The 22,860-nt window shown below is 38.7% G+C and overlaps 1 protein-coding gene across 3 annotated transcripts in view; it reads left to right on the forward strand.

Annotated features, from left to right (window-relative positions):
* Positions 1 to 22,860, forward strand: part of MYPT-75D (Myosin phosphatase targeting subunit 75D) — a 264,758-nt gene that overhangs the window by 161,792 nt on the left and 80,106 nt on the right. For all 3 annotated transcript variants that reach the window (XM_090378617.1, XM_090378616.1, XM_090378618.1), the window contains one exon: positions 6,626 to 7,281. In XM_090378617.1, the coding sequence (XP_090234743.1) occupies positions 7,023 to 7,281 (259 nt within the window). In that variant the 5' untranslated portion in view covers positions 6,626 to 7,022. The remainder of the gene's footprint in view (positions 1 to 6,625; positions 7,282 to 22,860) is intronic.

Genomic DNA, 22,860 nt, shown 5'->3' on the forward strand with positions numbered 1-22,860 from the left:
ACGCCTATTATCTATCAATATTTAGTGATTCGACAAATGTATTTTTGTCGAATCGCACTACAAAGTATTGTAGGGTTTTTTATGAAGTATTGGAAAATTTACAGCAAAAAATATTGAAATGATTAATATTAACAACTCTACCGATTTGTCATCAAAATATCCTCTACAATATTTTATCACTGCCTTACGCAGACGTGGCACTTTGGAGATGTGTCTTCACCTAATTCCAAGTGATCTACAAGGTTTTCCATAAATTTTGTGAAGATGGGTACGCTGCATAGACTTTGACGATCCAGATGATCCCATAAAAGCTGTATTGGGTTAAGGTCAGGCAACTGGGGGTGGCCACACCATAATTTGCATTACCCCCCCCCTCCCCCAGTTACTTAGTTGCTAGAAATTCCCCGTACAGCTTAGAGCTGCGCTTTGGGTCTTAAAATTCCTTCTTAAAATTGAATAGCCCTGTCTTCTTAAAATTCCTTCAATTCTGGCGACTTCACCCATTCAGAAAAACAGAATCAACCCCAGATTATGATGGAGCCATCACTTTGTTTGACTGCAGGCAATAAACAATGTGGCACCAGTTTTTTTCTTCAGTTGATCATCTCACATAAACTCTACACTTGGATGGAAACATTTCAATTTGGATTTTTTTGTCCATCCACAGTACGTTTTTCTATTCTTCAATTGTCCATTGTTGATGGCTCTTAGCCCATGCCAACCATTTATTTCGATTTTGCGATTTCAGTAAGTGATTTTGAACCGCTACACGAGTATGAAGTCCTCGTTTAAGACGAGGTTTCACAGTGGATGTCCTTTACACTGCCAGCCTCCTTGAATCGTCAAATGGTAGTTTGTACTCCTTTAAATGAAGCATGTGGTTTTTTTTGCCAATGCTCTTCGTTGGAAAACTTTTTTTACACAGTTGCAATAGTACTTCTTTTCTCAACACCCAGTTCCTTATTTCTCGCTATGTTTATCACGAAACACACAAAACGTACACAAAACACCCTTTATGAATGACAGGAGTTTGATTTTATTAGGACTTTGATTTTATTAGGAGTTTGATTTTATTAATTGAGGAGTAAGAGTTAGCTCTTACTCCTCAATTTATATTATTATAATTCGCTAGAAGCATCTCCAATCTTCTATAATATTGAAATACTTCCACTTTCTCGAATCATATACAACATTCTACCCAATTGAGGAATCTTCAATGTTCTACCACATTCAGGAATCTTTTACACCTTCCCCGAATATTCTAGAAATTTCTTAAATATTACTTTAGTTTGTTGAGTTTTATACATTTATTTATAAAAATCAACAAATAATAAAATATTTTAATAAAAATCGGTAAACAAGTTGGTCATATTTTAATAAAAATTGAAAATGAAGAAAAATGAAACGTTATTACAAACTTTTAGGCTGGAGTGTACATAAGAGGACAGCGTCCCAGTTACAGGACATTTCAGTCGGATGTACACAGTTTACTGAATAATGGTGGTGGTTGGGACAAAAGCCGGTTAATGGTGTTTGTTGGTCCCTTGTTTACCAATGTTAGCATAGTAGCCATTTTTAATTTACGTGTTTGCTTATATGAAAACTATAATGCTTGAGGGAACTCGTACCTGTGGATAGAATTTGCAATCTTCTTTAAATTCAAACTGACAGCAAATGTATCTCTCTGTTCCTCCTCCTCTATTTCAGTTGGTTTGATGTCCACTCTTTATGTACTCATACTTTGCAATATGATCGTCATCACTACACTGTGAACAGATCATAGATGCCAGTTGGTAAACTGATCGTTTAATACACTCAGGACAATTTATTGGGGCGCCTCCGTGGGCAGGAGCAGCAGTGCGTAGCACACGCTTCTTGATTAGACCGGGGTTCAAGCCTGTCACCACCAAATACGGAGGATACGGAAAGGTCAGGGAATGACCACTGCATATCACCGGAGCAATATGGCCTTAGTTGCTAATGCTCCTAAAAAACAAATAACATAACAATTTATTGGGGAAGGCCGGTCTTCCCAAGGCACTTGAACTGTCTTGTCTGCATATCAAAAGCAGACAAGTAATAATTATATTTGTATGAAGATGAATTTACTTATAAGAAAACATCAATATGATATGTGGTCTCCATGAAAAGCATGATCAAACATCACTGTAGTGAGACATGAAACATTGAGTCATGCTTCTTGCACTTGTGCTATGAGTTGATGAAGGTCAGTGAACGTCCCATCTATCCCAAATGTCCACCGCGCATTATTGTGTATGATAATGCGATGTGGGAGAGCATTCACATGCTCTTAAAGGTATTTCATACTCTTAAATGGTTATTTACTACCTTTTTTCTTTCAGCCAACCTTTACATATTTTACATCGCCTCGCATTCTCAATTCACGGTGACAACAGACGTTCTACTGAGCCGATCAATTTATTAATCGTTTACGTCCATATACGTCACAATTAAATCCTTCCATATTCTATCTAGGTTAGGCAATTTTAAAAACAAGTAGCGTATAATTCTAAAAAGCTATGTACTAATTGGTGTCTTCGATATTTCTCTGTTTCAGCTAAAAAAAAAAAAAAAAAAACCCTGTCTTTTTTGTTTAAAAACAAAGTTCAATAATTGTAAGCGATGATTTCAAGTTTATCAAAGTTTCATCATTGAATTCCTCTGAAAAACGTAGAATATTGAGTATTTGCTCTCCGAAAGCTATTCTGAATAGTCATTCAATAAGAATATTATCATTAGTATCATTAGCAAGCAAATGGTATTTGAAAATCGTTCAAAGATGTAGAACCATTGGCTCTGGTCGAAATTTTCCATGGAAAATGACTTTACATCGTAATAGTCTGTTTTTTCACTCTGTGTATGAGGAGAGGTGGATAAAAAAGAAATCCATGTTTTTCTTGGTTTTTTTCTTTCCTTTGCAATTAAAAGTGCTTCTTCTTCTCCCCCAATCTTTGCTGGTGTCACTTCTGGATAAGTCTCTCTTCCACGTGCATTCCTACCCTGTGGAATATAATTTCCTGCTCCAACCTGTCTTTATCTGATTGCACTGTTTGTCATTGCAGCGTGCGAGATAATTGGACTCTGACAAATTAAACTTTGTTTACATAATTATTTAATTAATCTCTCTGATTGGAAAGTCAAAGCGCACTGGATTGCTTTTACACATCATCTGCGCCTAAAACTCGAAGTTTTATGAATTCCAAATGAGTTGTAGGCTTTTTAAAAAAATATATTTTAGCGAAGTAATTCGGAGATTTATGGAGGAAGATGTGGTATTTAACTTTTTTCCACCCACAATTTCAAATTCGGCGTAAAATTCCAGAGATGGGCTGCAGTCTTAAAACTAAATTGATTTGATATGGCACTAATAATAAAAAAAAAAAAAAAAAAGGTGGAAGTAACAGAGGTTAAAAGATTAAAATCAAAATTCACGATTAGATGGCCTTGGTTTTTTGTTTTTCTTCAAAAAAAGACTGAATAGATAGCGCAAAAAAATAGTGCACTTTGTTTTTTCCCCGAGTTATGTTTTTTTATTAATATTTGGTTGTTTTCAGTGATGTTGTCCCTTGCTGTCATTTTGATGGTCGCCCCCACACCAGATGGGGAGAGGCCCGGGTTTGAATCTAAAACGAGGACAGCAAATTTTTTTTCTCTCTCCTGGAAATCCTGGTTTTTCATCCAGCAAACAAGAACGAACCCATTTTTTTATTATTATTATTATAAAAAACACTTTCTCCTTTATGGGGTTTTTTCTCGCCCCCTGACGGGCACTGGTACCAAGTGCATGTGCGGCTTTCTGGAGTTCCATGCAAGTGTTCTCTGGGTGGCCTATTGCTACTAAATTCTTATGGAGGCTCATTGGTGCCGTGCCGGTGGTTGACACGGGATCACATTGTGATCGGGATGGTCATTCCGATTTCCTTCTTACGTCTGAGTACTTCCTGATCTTTTCCTAGTATGTTTTCTGGAGGTTGCTGGTGTTGGGCACCGCTGTATCGATCAGGTAGGTAGCAATTTCCTTCTTGTCCGTTGTTATGGCACTGTCCCAGGTATAGTCTGTGAGTATAGGCCTTTTAGTATCGCCTAAGGCTCGTACTTGTAATACGGTAAACTTCCTTTGATTATTTGGTATTTTTGCGCTGGCTTCTGAAATATCCTGGCCACTTGGTTGTGTCTAGGAGTATACTCCACCAGGGGTGACCACACTGCATCCTTCTGTGATGTGGTGGATTGTTTCTGGGGTCAGGTGGCATAGATATATGCCATCTGTTACTGCGGGATCCTTAGCGATGTATTTCCTGTAGTTGCATCTTTTGATAAGAAGCATGACCCCACCACCGCCTTCTATCTTCCCCATCCTTCCTAAATACATTATACATACCGTACTAAAACTCATATCCCTTATCTCAGGGTGGCTCCACTTTTCCGTAAGCCCTGTTACGTCAGCGTTAATTGTCCTAACGAGCAGTTCGAATTCACTCATTTTATTGACGACACTTCTGACATTGCTGTATAAACAATTAAGACTTAGTTAACTACCCTAACACACCCCTTAAAGCTATTTAAGTTCGCTTCCCTGGTATTAGCTACCCGCTCATTTGAAACGTTTCTGTTCTCAGAACATCTTGCTAATATGTTCTGTTAGGGTAACAAACAAGAACTCTTGAGGTATGTACAAGCGTTAATTTGACTAATATTATCAGATAAACGCGTATCTATCTTACCCTTGTCTCCCCAAACTAGCAGTTTCCCCGAACCTTTAAGGTATCCTCAATAATACTGGTAAAAACTCTTGCACCACCTTTGTTTAAATGTATCCCGTCTCTACAAAACAGATTCCTTCTACCTACAAGTGCAGGCCAAGCTGATAGAAATTTTCCTCCAAAAGCCTTGCAGAGTCCTTTAAGTCTTGAGTCAATCCACAAGGCTTTTAGCATATAATCTCTCCTATCTTGCCTGTGCAGAATTGCAGACACAGACATTGTGACCTAACTCGCGGCGCTTTCTTCAGCATGGTCCTATATTTGTCTAACAAATCGACAGATCGTGTATGCTTAATGTCATTAGTCCCCACACGAAAAATAATATTCTCTTTACCCCTCTTAAAATCTTAACAACTGTTGGTAACATCATTAATAGTTGCTCCCTGCAGACATACCCTGGTTCTAATCCACCTATCCTTATTACAAAAATATTTCCCGTTTTCCTGACAATGGAATCTCTAATAAAACTAAGTCCTTTCGAACCAGAGTAGTTTGCACCTGGTTATTCTGTTCTGGGGGCCCGAATCGGGAGTACCTCACTTGATATCTTGCTAGAGTCTTGAGTCCCTGACAAGCTCCCAGTTACGTTATTCTCGAGGGCAAGAACCCGTGTTTTCAGAGACTGATTGTTCTAGCAATACACAAAATTGTGACTTAAGAACGGTGCACTCCTCACAACGGTGACAAAGAAAAGAGTCTCCAAGTGAGCTAGAATTATCTACTAGTTCGACCTTGGAATACATGCCACAGTTCTGCAAGGGATAAAATCACGACTCACCCAGAATCGCCATCGGCTATTTCTCTAAGAGTCATGGTACCCTCTGACGAAGTGTTCAAGGCAGATCTTGTAATAACCATTATGAAATTTACTAATTTTTAATAAAACAAACTTTCAAATAATTATATTTATAATATTAAAAAAATCAAACTATTACAGGAAAAAAAAACTTATTAAAATAAACTTTACAATATACTAAATAACCTTTGAAATCCTGCTGTAATCCCCGCTTATCTATACTTCTTTACTGTATCCATGAAGATCTCTAATAGGTACTCGTGTACTCGCCACGAGTACCAACAGTAGAATTTAAAAGGGGATTTCTCAAAATGTGTGGCTATATCATTGATAGAGATATTAAATAATAATGGGCCATTACTTTTCTTGATCTTAATTGAATACATCGATTGTGTATCGTCAGTTACAGCACTTCCGAAGAAGGTGAATGTTTCTTTCTCAATCTTTGCCATTTTAGTTTCTCCTCCTCCCCATCCCCTTCTCGTGCAACTTAAAACACTATCATAGTGTGCTCTCTTCGATGATTGCGCGGGAGTGGTTTTTACAGGGGTGGTAAACACGGTGGACGTCTTCGTTCTGTGTTTACAGTGTCGGTGCTAACCAAATAAACCTGATCGCAATTACGATCCGATGACAGCTATACAACCGGTTTTATTACTTGCTGGATGCAGCTGGCTGGCAGACGTCAGGTCAAAATGAAACCGCCCATAATTTGGGGGCTTCACGAGCTGAAGGAGAGGTAATGAACAGATAGTTTGTGTCGCAATCGAAGGCTATATATACTCTCTACTCGAATAGCCTTAAGTTCAGAGAACGAGTAGCCCCTCCGAAAGTGGATTTGTGCGAAATTATTATCCTCGACATTATTACCCAGCTCGTGGAATGTGTGGTAACTCAACGGGAACGAAACTGTATGCTTTACTAATTTTTGGCAGCTTTGCGAAGCGAACATTAGAGGTTTCTAAATAACAAATTCAGGTCGCCAAAATGCGCGTAATATCGTTGTGACTTCGCCGTGTTTATCTTCGTCTTCCTTCTCTTTCAGAGTTCACAGATCTCGTGCCGGCAACAAGACGAGAGTAATTGTTAACCCCCGTCTCTGTACTTTCCGCTGGTCTCCATGGCAACCTGCCTCATCGCCTGATTTGCCAAGAAGGGATCCCCCGAACGATTCTTCGCATCCACTCCGTCCTGTGGCAGAAGGACATCGCACGAGCTGGCGAGCAGACTGTCGATCCATTCAGCGTTGAGAGGCGCCCGCACTAGGTCTTCGTTCTTTGCCCGCTTTCGACGGAACTGTGGGGTTCGAACTCGAGTTTGTTAGATTGTGGTGGAGAGCCCGAGCGAGGGATGGCGGAGGGAGTGCACAACAAGTGTACATTATATTTCCGTGGAAACTAACGTTCCTGTGAACCTTGACCTCGCATTCCGTAAGGCGGTCAATGATGGCGGATCATACGGAATTAATATCCGAAATGGGGGTCGTGGAAAAGATGAGTACCCAGGAGAGGCTAAAGCACGCCAAGAAGAGGAGGATGCAGCAGCTGAAGAAGTGGAGTCAGCGGGAGAAGGAGTTGAACGTGAAGAGGAAGAAGACTGAACAGAACTTGAGCAGGAAGCCCAAGAGGAATGAGTACAAGGTCCACTTCGTGCCCAGCGTGATGCTCCTGGAGGCGGCTGCGAGGAACGACGTGGGAGAAGGTAAGTGCAAGCTGATTTTTTTTTTTTTTTTTGTCATTATCTATTATTAGACCATCCAGCTCATACTTCGGAGAAAAAAGTGATTCTTGATTTTTATTGAAAACAAAATCTTCAGTTTGAATCGTACTCTGCTCGACACCACGCTTTCTGAGGGTGGAAATTCTTCACTTACGCCGAGTTTTTTTTTTTTTTTTTTTTTCTTAAAATTTGCAACCCTTTGTTAATTGATATGGTGTAGTCTTATTTTGGCTCAAAATTCTTACCCGACTTTGTAATATACAGGAAAAAGACTTAAAAATGGTGGAAGCCCTGGACGTAATCCTCTTAAATTAAAAAATCAATAAGTCGAGTAGAACACGAATCTCCATAATTTCTTTCATATTATAGTTTACAGAGACCGTTTCCCAAACACAATAACGGTGGGATTATCAATTAATAAGTATTACAAGCCACAGTTGTTTCTTAATGACCTCTGAACCTGCGATAATGGTTATTATATAAGCAACCCTGCTTATGTTTGGACATAATCCTTGCATTTCTAAAAGCAGCACTGATAAAATTATCAAAAAACCAAACTTATTATTAGCGTTGCCACTAAATCGTTAACGTATTAATCAGCTACCTGCGAGAGAACTACAAGAACTACAAATAAAAGAACTACAATGAAAACAGTTTTTCAGGTATTCATAAAGTGGCGCAAGTTGCTTTCATTTTGTGCATCATATCTGTGGGTTCTTTAAATTACTTTAAGATCGGGTTGCAAAGTGAATCTCTCTTTGGATAGTTTTTTATTTCGGTATAATTTAAGTGCGTTAACATACAAAGTCGGGTGAATAAGTAATGCACTGTAAGCGGTAACATCTTTATTATCTGACAAATACAATCTTTCAACTTTGTGAAAATATCACTCAATATAAGAACCACCACACTGGCTGCATTTTTCTCCAGCGTTCCTTCCAAGCAGTGAACGCAACTTTGATAAAAATCAGAAGACTGACATGACATTTTTACCTAAATGTTTAATGTCAGAAATGAGTTCCATATCACTCTCAGCCACCTTGCCACGCACAGTCCACCAAAAAATAAAATTCTGATGGATCGAGGTCGGGCTGTAGGATTTGGTGTGGCGTTGCGATGTCCTACCGAATCAGTTCAGGTCTTTTGGTTTTCAAGCTTGATTAAACTTTTCCAGCAACAGGCAGTATCTTTCTTTGTTGATGGTTGTTCCACTTTCCAAGAAATCGATAAAAACGTCATTTTGATCTCAGAAGGAGGTGGCCGTAAGTTTTGTCGATGATTTGGAAAGTTTTGGCTTTTTGTTTACAGATGGTGCTCCATTTCATGGATTGTCATTTGGTTTGCGAGTCATAATGAAAGAGCCATGTTTCATCACATGTGACGATCCCCTTTAAAGCACTCAGAACCGCCATCACCAAACCTCTTCACAGATCTCTTTCCCCGCAGCCATCATCTCGTGTTAGCAGCTTAGGCACTACCGAGAACAGACTTTTCTGTACCCCACTCTGTTGAGGATGGTCAAACCACTTCCCTTTTATATATTTTCGCAGGGTCCATCGCTTGTCATTTGGAATGAGCTGGTCAGTGAGTTCTTCGTTTTCACTGTTTGTGACAGACATTGGTCTTCCAGCTTTTGCTTGAATCACCTTACTGAAACCGTTGGAGCCATCGCTGGACATTACTTAGTCAATTTTCTGGTCCCTCCCACAGACTGCCACCATTTTTCGATATAGAGATGTGGCCGACTGATCACCCGATTTGAACAGCAACTCCATTATATATTGCTGGAAACGACTGTCACTTGGTTCATCCATATTTTCAGATCTAAAAACAACAGAAAAATGATATTAGGTGTGGATATTTGTTAGTACAACAAATGTACATTATAAATCCTCCCACCCACTCTTCTTTATGCACGCGTGTGTGTGAGTAATTGTCTTATTCATTGAACCGGCATTGTATATGCATAATGCGTCTATTGTCTTCGTGTCTATCCGCATGTAACAACTCGACTGCCAGTGGACGGATTTTCATGAAATTTTATATTTGGTTCTTTTAAAAAGATTTGTATAGCCATCCCAAATTTTATTAAAGTTAATTCAATAGAAAACCGACAATTATTATTTATTTTTCCGTCCGTTTGCATGTAATAACTTGACTCTCAACGAACAGACTTTCATAAAATTTTAGAGGAATGGACTCCTTTAGAAAAATTTGTTGAGCTAGCCCAAATATCCTTAAAATCAAACCAATAGAAATCGAGCAATTTATTTTCATACAATCACATAGGCTATCCATATACTGTATATTGTAGCCGAAGCACTGGATATTATGTTTGTTGTCAATGCGTTCTGCTATATAATTTGAAATAACAGATTAGTGTATAATGGCGAACTTATGAAGGCTATTTTTAGGCTCGTTTGTAACAACTCTATTTCCAATAGGCGTATTTGGGAATTTTACAAATGTTTAGTATTAGTAGTAGCAAATGTTGCAAGAAACAAGCTTATAAAGGATCAGTCAAAACAAAAAAAAAAAAAAAAAACTTCCTGCACCACTTGTCAATTCGTCTAGTAATTTGTCTAGTTCATCCTTGAATTTATTCGAACTACCTACTTCCACCACAACAGATGGAAGTTTTGTTCCAACAATCAACCATGCTGGCTGAAAGCAAATTTCCTCTTATCTGTCCTCAATTTTAATTGATGCCCTCCTCATGTGCGTAATTTGAGCAAGAAGAAGAATCCCATCAGTATTGAGCTTACTCAATCCATTCAAAGTCTTACACTTCAATCAGATCACCTTGTAGGTGCCTAGTTTCCAGACGTTGCAATTTGCAGAACTGAGGCCTTTCTTGATAAGAGTAGACCCTTTGTTCTCCTCAATTTCATTGCCATTCCCTGTGCCTACTCTAGCAGCTTTACATCTTTCCTACTCTAAGTGTACTGCATACCGTTCTGGTATGCAGTACACTTGGAGTACTGCATACCAGAACGGTATGCAGTACTCCAAGTGTGGCCTGGCCATTGCATTATACAATGGGATAATCACCTTATCTCTGCTAGCAAAATTCCTATATAATAATAATAATAATAATCATTGACCCCATGAGCTGTCCTGGCCACCTGTCTGCACTGCTCAGAGAACTTTTCATATCTGACCGCACAATTACCCCCAGGTCTTTTTCATTACGCTGAGTGTAGTACCACACATTTTGTACTTTAATCCGAGATTACTGCTACCCTTGTGTGGTACCTTGCATTTCTCTCAGGCCATTTGTCTAACTTTTCTAGATCTTGTTGCAGTAGCTCACCCTCACGACTGTCATTAAGCAACCTGCCAACCTTCGTATCATCTGCAAACTTAGACATTAAGCCTGATATACCTTTATCAAAATAATTAATAAATATTGAAAACAAGGGGGGCCTAGTACTGAACTCTGGAAATCCCCCTGATAACATTAGTCCAAGACGAGTAGTGTCCATTAATCACTACTCACTGTCTCCTCCCACTCAACCATCTCTTTATCCCTAACAACAACTTGCCCTCAATGCCATATTGCTCCAATTTATACAGCAGTCTTACTGTGCAATAGTATGTGATATCAAAATTATTTTTTTGAAGCCAATTCCTTTGTTACCACATCATAGTATCCAATAAAATTGGCCAGGAAAGATTTCCCCCCCCCAACAAACCGATGCTAAGTCAGAATTTTAACTGCAGCCTTGTCTAGATGATCCTGCAATGATTCTTTAACCAGTGACTGAATTATTTTCCCCGAAACAGAAGTTAATCTAACAGGTCTGTAATTACTCGCATCACCCTTACATCCCCCTTTGTGAATTGGGGATAAATTTATATACCTCTAGTCCATAGGAACCTCTCCTGAATCCAAAGCTGCTCTGATAATTACGGATTAAGTGTTTGCTTTCCTCCTTTGCTACTTCCCTTAATGTAATTGGATAGGTCACATCCACCCGAGGTGCCTTTCTTATGTTTAATTCAAAACTTCTCTTCTACTTTCCTCTCAGTTATCACAAAATCATTTAGCTCTCTGTTAGTTTGATAAACTTCTAGCATCTTCTTCCCTAAAGAATTCCTGATGTGTGAACGTAGATGCAAAATAATCAGGTTTATCACGAACTTGGGATCATCAACAGTTAAGCCATCGACATCAAGTGGACCAATGTGTTGATTTGGCCAGCCATCCCAAATTTCATTAAGTCAGGCTAATAGAAATGCTGCAATTATTATTTCTCCGTCCGTCCGCATGTAATAACTCGACTTCCATTACATGAATTTTAATGAAAATTTTTATTTCGTTCTTTTGTAATAAATTGTAGAGCCTCTCCAGATTTCATTAAAATCGTTCAAATAAAAATGTAGCAGTTATTTCTTTGTCCGTCCGTCTGCCATCTTGTAATAATTCGATTCAGTGGATGGATTTTCGATTTCTGCAACAGAAAAACTACCTACGTTGTCTTCTCAGTTATGTTCTGCTGGAGATTTTACTATACACATTTGTAAAATCTGTCTTCTCGATTTCTGCTGGAGATACTATGTTTGTAAGGCAATCATAAAACAGCCTTCTATCGCTATGCACGTAGTTCAATCAATTTGTGTTAAGTGGCGACACTCCTGAAATTAGGGTACTAATCATCCCTTTTATCTGGAGCAGCGGAATGAATGAACTTTATGAAGCACGCCATCTTGAAACGAATATAGATCAAGGCCTTAATATATGAGTTCCGACTGGCGTGCAGCTCTCACTTAGAAAAGAGTAATTAGCGTTGAGCGAACACGTTCCACCTGTGCTCAGGCGAAACGTGCTGCTGTAACAGATCGCTGTTGGATTTTCTACCCAATACTCGTTGATGCGAAATTTGTTGGTTCTCAGGTGTGATGGTGAAAATTGAGCATTTTTCGTCTGTATGCATCTCCCACTCAGTTCTTTCCTCCCTCACCAGCTTCTTAGGTTGTTAAGTCGGGGAAATATGCTGTTGCTGCACTAACAAGGCAGCACAGAAACCACGTGAGTGTTAAAAACGTTCAAGATGGTATCATGCGCCATCTCTGTTTTTGCAACAGTTCCGTGTTGCTGGCATCTCCTCTAATTGAGGATTAATTGCTGCCTCAGGACAGATTGTCGGCTTTTCAATTGTTTTCTTCGGTTTCCTTAACACGATGACAACATATATAATAATTAGGGGGGGGGGGACGAAGTACTGTGGTATTGACCTTGTAGTACTGCTCCAAGCATGAATTTGTCTCTGAAACCTTGAAAACATTTGAATAATTCTCTTGATTGTTATGTTAATCTACCTGCATTACATCATCAAATCATAAAATCTTTACTTTCCCAGATGGATTGATTTTAATCCATCTGGGGAAGCAAAGCACGACATGGTAGCATTTATTTAATTTCGATCGGCCATCTTGTTTAAACATGGTTAGCACTGAAATTCTAAGCTTCACCCATTTTCAATGTTTGTTTGCAATCCGAGCCAAATTTATAATATCTCAAGTGGGCGGGAGGGAGGAGATCTTATATTTCTATGTACCTGAAAGAAGATGGTCATTCAACTCGTAAACATTAGTGTTATTATCCTTTGTGAGTTATTTTATTATTATTTTTTTTATTTCTGTTCGCTATTTTCAAACAAGATGGCTGCCACTCAAATTGTAAACACCGCCCATTTACAACTTTTTTTTTATTTTTTTTTTATTTCCGATTCAATCTAAAACAAAATACAACACATGTGAAGGGAGGTCCAAAGAATGTTTTTATTTCGAAAGATTGAAATAGTATCCATTATTCAGTGTTGAAAGAGGAAATCTTCAGTCTTTGAAATTGTTTTTTTCTCTTCCATTTGTGCTTTCAGTCTGATATGATTCTTGAATATTTAAAGCAATGGCGTGTACCAATTTCTAAATGTCCATCACCTAACATCCAGAATACTTACACGAAAGCAATCATAAACAGCTGGCGCACTAATTGGATGAAATTAGTTCAATCTCTGATAATAATAATCCTTGGACTTCTACATTCACCGGAAATTTTTGGGACAGTACAGACAAATGGGAATGAAACTTTGGATTGGTATAGAACAATTGATGTAATACTAAATAAGATTTTTCCTATTTATGATGGATTGGATACGGACTTTCGTTTATCTATCCGTTCAGCTAATGATAATTACTTCACCAATGAGAATTCAGAGCTATTCAGTATTGATGAGATCGATTCAGTAATTAAGAAAATCAAAACTGGTAATTGGTATTTTAAAAGATCCTGGTATGGATCTTTTAAAAATATCTTTATATTAAGGTTTTACAAGATGACACCAAGGATTTTGCTTGTACTATATAAGTGTAGGGATTTATTTCCTACTAATTGGGAAACAGCATTATTAAAACTTTTTCCTAAGCCTGAAAAACCAAGAAATGATGTCAGGTTTTGTAGTGTAATTGCTTCGTTGAGTATGGGGAAGATTCTGAAATGCTCTGTGGATTCCAGAACAACTTCCCTCCTTCACGAGGCTAATTTAATTTCCTCTCAGCAATATGGATTTTGCACTGGAAGATATATTAATCAAGCGCTTGCGGATTTTTTGAGCTCGCATAAAAAATTATTTTTATAAGTATGTACTTGCTATTTTGGTGGATTTCGAGGGGGTTTTCGATTCTCTTTGGTGGGAGAGCTCCATCGTAAGACTGCGTTAAGCTAATGGCCCTCAGCATTTATATAACTTAGTACGAAGTTATTTTCTACTAAGGAAAATACTGGTGAAATCAAAATTTCTATGTATAGAGCGGAAGATTACTGTAGGGTGCCATCAAGACTCGATTTTGGGACCGTTAATGTGGGATATGGTATTACAGGAATGGTTAGCACGGTTTTTTTTTTTTTTTTTTTTTTGACAGGACTAGACTTATTGCAAATGCTGATGATTTAACTATAATTCCCGAACGGCTTTATAGTTTTTTGCCAATCATGCATTAGAGGATTAGTGGCATAAGTGTGGACTCTTCAGAACAAGCCCACCATTAAGTCCTAAAACTAACATGATTATTTTTAAAACTAAATTAAATCTAAATACACCTCAAATTAAAATTAATGGGACTCGCCTTCCTCTTGTAATCAAAATGAAATATTTAAGAGTGACAATTAAAAACTAAATTTCTCTTCACATCTTTTTTTTATCTGGTAAAGTTAAGTTCACTGCAGCTATTTTTAAGATATCAAGGGCAGAGTGTGGATTATCGAGAAAAACTGAAGTTATACAATTTTTCAATCTTCCTCCCTTTGGTTGATGGGGAAGAAGACTGTAATTGTTAGATTTTAATTAAAACTCGTGTCATTGAAAAGGACAATGCTGTTGGCTGCTTTACTGATATCAATTGGAGCGTTACCATTGGACTTTTTTGGTTTGTGGACTGTTTCATATCTGTAAACAGATTCCAACTGCACTTTGTTTTTGTTATTAGCCAAGACGGACTAGTGTTACTTATTGTAATTTAATAAATTACCTAGAAAAGGAATTGTTAGAGTTGCAACATTGTGACAAATCAGCATATGGACGGAAGCCTAGGAGGCTCAGTTGGAGAAGAGTATTACAAATGCAGTTATAGGGGTTGAGATGACACACAACCAAATGTTAGGAGAGAGAAACAAAGATGTTGGCATGAGTTGGTGGTCAAATGGCCGAACAGATGGAATACATCCTAAGCTGCATTAGTGAGTGACTAAGAAATTTATTCTTCGCGGTCCTTATTTGATGGACATAAGGACAAAAAAGTGGTTCTCTAAGAGCATGTACAGCTCTTGTACTCTTACAGGACATGGTTCTTTAAATGAGAAACTGTATAACTTTCGATTGAGTAACATATCCACTGAATACGGTGCTGTTTCTTGTATTCTGTCTATCTTGTGAACTCCTCTGACCGTTTGGTCGTCCCGGAGTATAAACAGAAAATTTAATTTAACTGGGTGGCACTACACTCAAGGTGGTAGAGAATGAAAAGGACCTTTTGGATAATTGTGCAGTCTGATATGAAGTTTCTAAGCAGTGCAGACAGTCTGCAAGAGTAGCTCATGATCTCAATGATATACAGGCAATTTGCTAGCAGGGATAAGGAGGTAATTATCCCCTTGTATAAGGGAACGGTCAGGCCACACCTAGAGTACTGTATACAGGTCTGGAGGCCTCATTTTAGGGCTGCTGGAACGAATACAGAGATGCGCAACAAGATTAGTGAATGGAACAAATGGTTGCTCTTACGAAGAAAGGCTTAAGATTTGCAAATTAGTGTCTGGTGACTAGGCACCTGCGAGGTGATATGATTGAGTTTGATAATGCCTTGAATGGATTTAGCAAGCTAAATGCTGATGGGATTTTGCCTCTTGCCCAGATTAATTGCCTGGGGAGACATAAATTCAAATTGAGGAAAGACAGTTGTAGGATAGATGTGTAGAAGTTTGCCTTTAGTCAGCGTGTGGTTGATTGCTGTAAGAAACTCCCATCTGTTGTAGAAGTTAACAGCTTAAATAAATTCAAGGCAGAACTAGACAAACATTTGGAGCGAATGGATGGGTAAAATGGGAACGTGTGTTTTTTTTTTTTTTTTTGGCTGATGCTGTATAAGCTTGCTTTCTTGCATCATATGCCTCTGATAATGCTATATGTCTATTTTCGAAGTTAATCTGTGACAGTTTTTTTTTTTTTTTTCCTTTTCTATGAACGACGTCTGGTGAAATACCGCGTACAGAACCGATCTTTGTGCAACTGAATTTTTTCTTAATGAGAAAGTTGTTACCCACCATTTGTTTACTTAGTCTAAGAACACCATTGATGCCCTACTGAAACGCATGTAAATCGATTTCATTTGTGGGGGAGGAGGGGAAACGGTTGTATCGAGAGGAGATACTACGCAGCTAAATGCACGTACTGTAGAGCTAACGTTACATGCAATCGATTATTTTTCTTCAAATAAAATCGGGTTGCGTTCGTTAAAGAAGGACACCGATAACGTTTTTATTGTTATTAATGCAATTTAACAGCAACAAAGTCTGGCGTTTATCGCCGAGACACTTCTTTTCATAGTTAGATTAAACGCAGAGTTTCCCTGTTTCAGTGGGTGGGTGGGTGGAGATTTGTAGGGTTGCAGCTGTCACAGGAAACTCAACGAGACACTCTGGTAAACAGTGGAATGCGGAAACTTTGACACCGTCTACCTGCACGACACGTGACCACCCAAACTCCCATGGTGCGACACCAGGCGTGCCCTTGACATCGCTGAATCGGAAGATTAACTCCAAACCGACATTTCCGATTGAAGAATGGGGCTTGACATATTTCCAATAAACTTGCCACCACGATCGACGCCTTTTCAGCACGTGCTCTAATGGAGTACTGGCTTTGCCTTATCTGCGATCTCCGCTCTTATCTCTCATTATTCAGCAGATTTCCGTAAAACCTTACGACGGTTCCGCTTCTTGGCTCCAGCTTGCCTTTTATGGCAAATGCTGGTGTGGGTTTGGAGCTTCGAGTGAAGTACGCCAGTGTTGCATGCACGCCACATTTTCGCTCCCCCGCCCTCGTTCCCTGCACGCAGTGCTTTCAGTCCTCACGATCTTTAGAAGGGATGACAGACTGCAGAGTCGTTCCCCTCAGGGCATTTACGTAACCTGCCGCCATCTTGAAGGAAGATTATTCGGCCAACATGCAGCGCGCACGATATTTTTAACGTAAAACTTTCCTTTCAAAATTCATTTGCGCCACTTGGAAAGGCTGCAAAACCTTCAAATTCCAGAGGAAAGGAAGATCATGAGCATTGCAGATGGTGACTGATGGAGGCGAGAAGGTAAAAGAATATTGAGGACCTCATAATAAATCTATTCCAAGTAACCTATTTCTCAAGAGAAAAATCGTGTATTATATATAGTGTTCGTGGCCTGAGTATGAAGGGTTTATTTAAGGTCTGGTAACATGTTATTTTTCAACATTCCCTTTCGAGTCGATACATTTTTGCTACTGATACTGCAATGCGTTGATTCCAACTGCGAAGAAAGTTTTCTCTTGGGCCTCCAGGCATTTCCCACCGACAGTGATGTCACTGCTGCAGTGGATCATTTAAAATTACCAGCCAAGTAATTTTTTAAATTTAGAAAATAAGTGATAGTTCAATGGTGCTAGGACAAGTGAATGGGGGTAGCCCGAGATTTGAAAGCCATACTCATGCAGTGCATCCTTGTAAGCAGGTGTGTTGTCCAAGACTCCTTTATTGAATTTTACTCTGCATTTGTCTTTGTTGTTTTCGCTCAAACGTCTTGCAGGGTCCGCATAATATACCCCTGTGAGTGTCTGATTTTTCTGAACTTAATCTACTACCAACACTCCATCAGTTATTCCAAAAAAAAAAAAAAAATCGATACCATCACCTTGCCATCAGAAATTTCACTTATTTCCTAAATTTCCTTGCAAGGTTTGCAACCATGGATGAAACGTGGGACCATCACTTTCCACTTTTTTTACTACTACTTTCTGGCTGAAAGTGATGGTCCCACGTTTCATCCATGGTTGCAAACCTTGCAAGGAAATTTACTGGAACTTCTTGAAAATGATGAAAGTGTTCACTGACTTCACAACTCGTGTGCGTTTTTGATCTGCTGTCAAAAACTTTGGGACCCATCTTGCTGCTCCCCCATTTTTCATAGCCAAAACGTCTGTTATTATGCGGTACACGCGTTCTGATGAGATGCCCAAGACTCTGCCAATGTACCGAACTGCCACTCGTCGTAGATTGTGCACTTTGTCAAGGATTCTGAGGTGAATCACCTTGCAGGTCTTCCACAGCGTGGATCATATTCCAGGCTCTACCTTCCTCGTTTAAATTCTGCTGCCTACTTCTTAACCATGGAATAGGAAGGAGTATCATCCCCCAGGTGCTGTAACCATATGCTCATGGACTGTCTTTGGAGTTAGTCTCCCCCCCGCAAATATTGGATGACTGCACGGTACTGATATATTTTTCCCCCATCTTTTCTAATTGACACAAATTTGACATCAGGGTCCGTAATTAGAAAAATACCTTATTAAAATTGAAACTGTATGAAACTTGGTGGGCTACTATTTGAAATGTTATTCTTTTAAGTACACAAATTTTTAACACTATATCACTACCCTTTCACACTCGGGTCACAAACGTTTCAAACCCCCTCGTACTTGCAATAAAGAGTTTAATATAAAATACAATATTTGAACTATTTTACGAAAACAAGATAATAAATTGAAATAAATCTCTTCCCCCGGTGATTGGATTTTAATCGCACCTTTCGAGAGTGTATCTGAAGCCAAAACCAGATATTTTCTTGATATATTTGATATTTTTTTGGTTTGAGTATAAATTCCAAATATATTTCTTTGATATATTTTGTTAGTGTATTTGAGGATGTTGGCCCTACAAGTTTTGTTGCTGCAGAGGGTCTCTATCGATTCTAAGGCTGGCATATAATATTCCCCTGTTGTTGTTGTGTTGGTTTTAGGTGCAACTTAATCAATTAACGATGATCCTTTTGTGTCCTCGAAGATTGTGGTCGACATCTTTCCAGCTGATTGGTGGGGGTTGGAGATTTTTGCGCTTCCACTGCATGCTTTTAAATTTGGATTCAGGATAATTTTTATGATCCTGAATCCAAAGGAAAGTTTCTTTACCAGTCAACAAACAGAATAAAAATCTATCTGAATTAGCAAGAATTAATTTTCAATTCTGTTTTCATGGCTCCACCCTCTGATGTTTGTAATGAATCGAAAGGTTTCTGGGAACTCGTTTTGCACAAACATGAACGTCCCCAAATGCTCATGGAATTGTTAAAATGCCTTTCTGGTAAATGAAGTACTTTTTTAAATTCAGACACTTTCAATTCTTCTGTTTTCTAAGCAGTTTTCTTCAACGTATGATATTTCGAAATTGTACAAGACACAGATTTTTTCCCCCCATGTAACTTTATATGACGTTAAGCTATTAAAATAGTCTATTCCGTATTTTATTAATATATTTTATGTATCCTGTTTTCAGAACTTTTTGACCACACCCCCTCGTATATCACTCTTTAATATATTTGGATTCTGTCATAGAGTTCATATATTTGGATCCTATCATTAAAATTCAACTTATTCAACTAAAGTTGAGTACGATTTGAATTCTAAGAAAAACGGATCCAGCTGGGGGAAAATCCCTTCCTACCCAAAGCATGTTATCGAAAACATTTTTCCCTCTCCTGGTACTACTATGAACCCGACTGGTGAAATTGGAGTTCGCCATTCATAGGTGGACTTTGAAAATAATTGATTGCACCGAAATATTTCATTAATTGATTGATTGCACCGAATGAAATTATCATTGAATAGCAAAATTGTATTGACAAAATAACAAAACATAATTATTTTAAAGACAAATTTTTATCAAATTAATTCGTCTTTAAGATGATTAAGTCGTAACACATCTCCACCCTCCCGATTCATTCCGACAAGCAGTCCAATCAGTTACTGCATCAGCCCTCTTCATCAGTGACTATTTGATTTTCCAACATCTTCCCCCTCTGCAATAAGCAACTTGGACTTCTCCTTCATTCTGCCGAGGACTTTCGCTTAAATCCTTACAAAGAAATGTGAAATGCTTTAAAGTAAGATTTCCGTGTCGCAACCTGCAAGGAGATTGCTGTAAAGACGTAATCCATCTTATTTAATCTTGTGTATGATCCCAAAATGAGGAGCTTTACCGCTGGTATCCCTTATGGACAGCCTCCCTTACTCTAAAAGCTGGGATGTGGATTTGTTTGCCAACGGAATGGAGTCGTGTTGGCTAATGGACGAGAAATGCGCATGTACCATGACCTGAAGGGAGTGATTAAACAGCACGCAGATCCTTCCTGCTCTATTCTGAGTCACCGGGGAAATATTCTCCTCCCTCTAACTCAGCATCAGGGACCTGCTGTTAGCAGATTAATAGTTGCCATAGAAGCAAGTCCACACACAGCCTGTTCAGAACTCAGATATATTTTATTCAACTCTCTCTCTCTCTGTGAAGTATAAATGACCTTTGATTTTGCCCAACTGTATTAGTTTGTTCATAAGTTGAAGTCATTCTAATGCAGAAAGCTCGTATTTGTCTGGATTGTTTTAGTTTCCGCGACTTCAGATAGGCTTAGAATGGTCCGGGCGCAGAACGCAAACCTTTGTCACTTGGGATAATGGACAGTGTCCGGTACCCCGTTTGGTAGAGCCTGGCGGTTGTAGAGTACGTTCCTCGACTAATGATTGAGCCGTTTGAATTCTGGCATGTGATGCGAGGTTGTCGACCTCTTTTTATATGTACACATCCTGCTGTGGATATTACTCGGGAGTTTTATGGACTTTCGTAAGAAGTGGATGAGAATTAATCGGCTGGTTTTTATGACTGGGAGGAGTAGGGTTAATGGTCATACGCTGGCTGCATTGTTATAGGGAAGACGTATATATTAGTTGAATGCTTGAGAATGTCGAGGTTTTTGTTTTTTTGATATTTTAAATTGATGGATGGGCCACTATTGCAACCCCCATGAATGCCAATTTTATATCTTTGGATATATGGATTTTACACTTTTTTTAATACTCATTGAATGAAGGAAAATGAGATTAGCATTAAATAGTTATCGTAGCCTTCTTGATCTCTTCTCCAAAATCTCGAGATGTCTGCCGCCATGTGGGTTTGCTGACACCCGTATGGTCCAGCCGACTTTAATCATTTCTGGTGGGAGAGGGGGGGGGGGGGAAGATCACTTGGAGATCGCCCGTTGTGTCAAGCGACTCTGGCGGTGCATGAACTCTCCTTCCGGATTGTTTTGGCTCCACTGGTGCGGCACAGAGTTACCATGGAAACTGGAGAAGCGAGGAACTGGGAAGGGAAAGTCGCAATTATTTTCCCTTGTCCAGTTCGGTGAGCAGCAGAAAGACCAGTAATACCTTTCACCATTCTGTTCGGTATTATAATTAGTAGTCGCGATCCGTCTGAGGTTAGAACGAACCTGCATCGCGTGTCCAACATAGATTGTTTTTAGTGCCCATGCGAAGGTTACAAAGATTATTGGATATTGATTCTGGTATAGTTCAGGGAACAAGCAAACTGGTCTCTGGGAAAATTCTAGAAGTTACTTCTTAAAGTAAATCGTATTGTAAATATGGCGCCTGCAGAGTAGCAGTGATATTTTGAGGATATTTTGGTTCAAAATCTTAAGCTTCCAGGAGAAGTTCGAATGTTTCACGATGTGCAACTCCAAGTCCACTTATTCCATATTGTTGTTCAATAATTGAAAACGCGAAATTGCTCCAAGTTAAATTTTTATTATTGTGAATAGTGAAACATGTTTCACTATCCACAATTAACGAAGTATCTTCATTATAAAATTAGCAGTGCTGTGATTAACTTAGGTTTGTCACTATTTGCTAAAAGACAGCAGCGTTAAAATTTTTTAATGTTTCAAAAGTACATTAATTTTCAGTTCTTTTAATGATTTTTGGTTGTAGTAAACTATTTTGTTAGGAATAATTTTACTTTATTTTGCCTTCGTCTGTTCCATAAGACTATATTGGTTTCGAAATTAGAATTTTCAAAATAGAAAACAATTTCCGAAAGATGTTCCCGACAGCAAATGCTCTTAGAGAAGATTATGTTTAGTGTTGGGCGAGTTAAGTTTTCTCTCCTCTCTACCCGAGGAGGAGAAATCCCTAGCGTATTCGCAGTGATGGATACCTGGTTCTTTTTATTCCTCCAAATAATAAATTCTGAACTTAATGGACCCAATACACTTTAACTGATTTAAAAGCCGATGTTTTCCGGCCGAATTGGTAGTTGAAGGCATCGCTCAGCATTCAAAAGTTTGTGGTGGTGGTGTCTACTGATCAAAATATTCTGCGAGAGACCGCTGACTCTATCTCAATGATCTACAATGTCCTCCCAAAAGTATTCGGATTGTCCTTTGAAGATCGGGTACAAATCCAGATGGATGTATGCAGATAATAAGCAAATGAGCACAAAGGAAACACCAGAGATATCATCAGCAAATAGACAATTTAATTCTTCAGAAGTCGAGAGTTCCAAATGTTGAAACAAGTAAACCAAGAAAATTGCCTTATAGGACAACCTGACATTGCGATTCCAGATGTCAACAGCATTATCAGTAGGTACTTGATGTTTATGAATTACTTTTGAGAAATGCATATGACCTTGAAATCTCAAGGCACAGCGCAGTCTCTTGGATAGACATTGAGTGAAGATCATAAATCTTGCGTGCAAACTGGGGTCATCGTTGCAACTGCTCCGATATTCACTTTCCTTTACAGCCATTTTAGGAAATGAGCGATAATTTTAATAATAAAGGTTAATAATTTTAATAATTTGGCGTAGAGGATGCCTATACCTTTCCTTTGCTAATTGAAATGATATTCCCTTGGTATAGTGGACATTCAATACTTTAATTTGGTGAGTTTCATGTGGAGTTCGTAGTGTCAAACTCAGGCCGCA

The sequence above is a fragment of the Mastigoproctus giganteus genome, chromosome 7 (genome assembly GCF_048544385.1).
Source record: "Mastigoproctus giganteus isolate SK-2022 chromosome 7, ASM4854438v1, whole genome shotgun sequence".
Classification (NCBI taxonomy): domain Eukaryota; kingdom Metazoa; phylum Arthropoda; class Arachnida; order Uropygi; family Thelyphonidae; genus Mastigoproctus; species Mastigoproctus giganteus.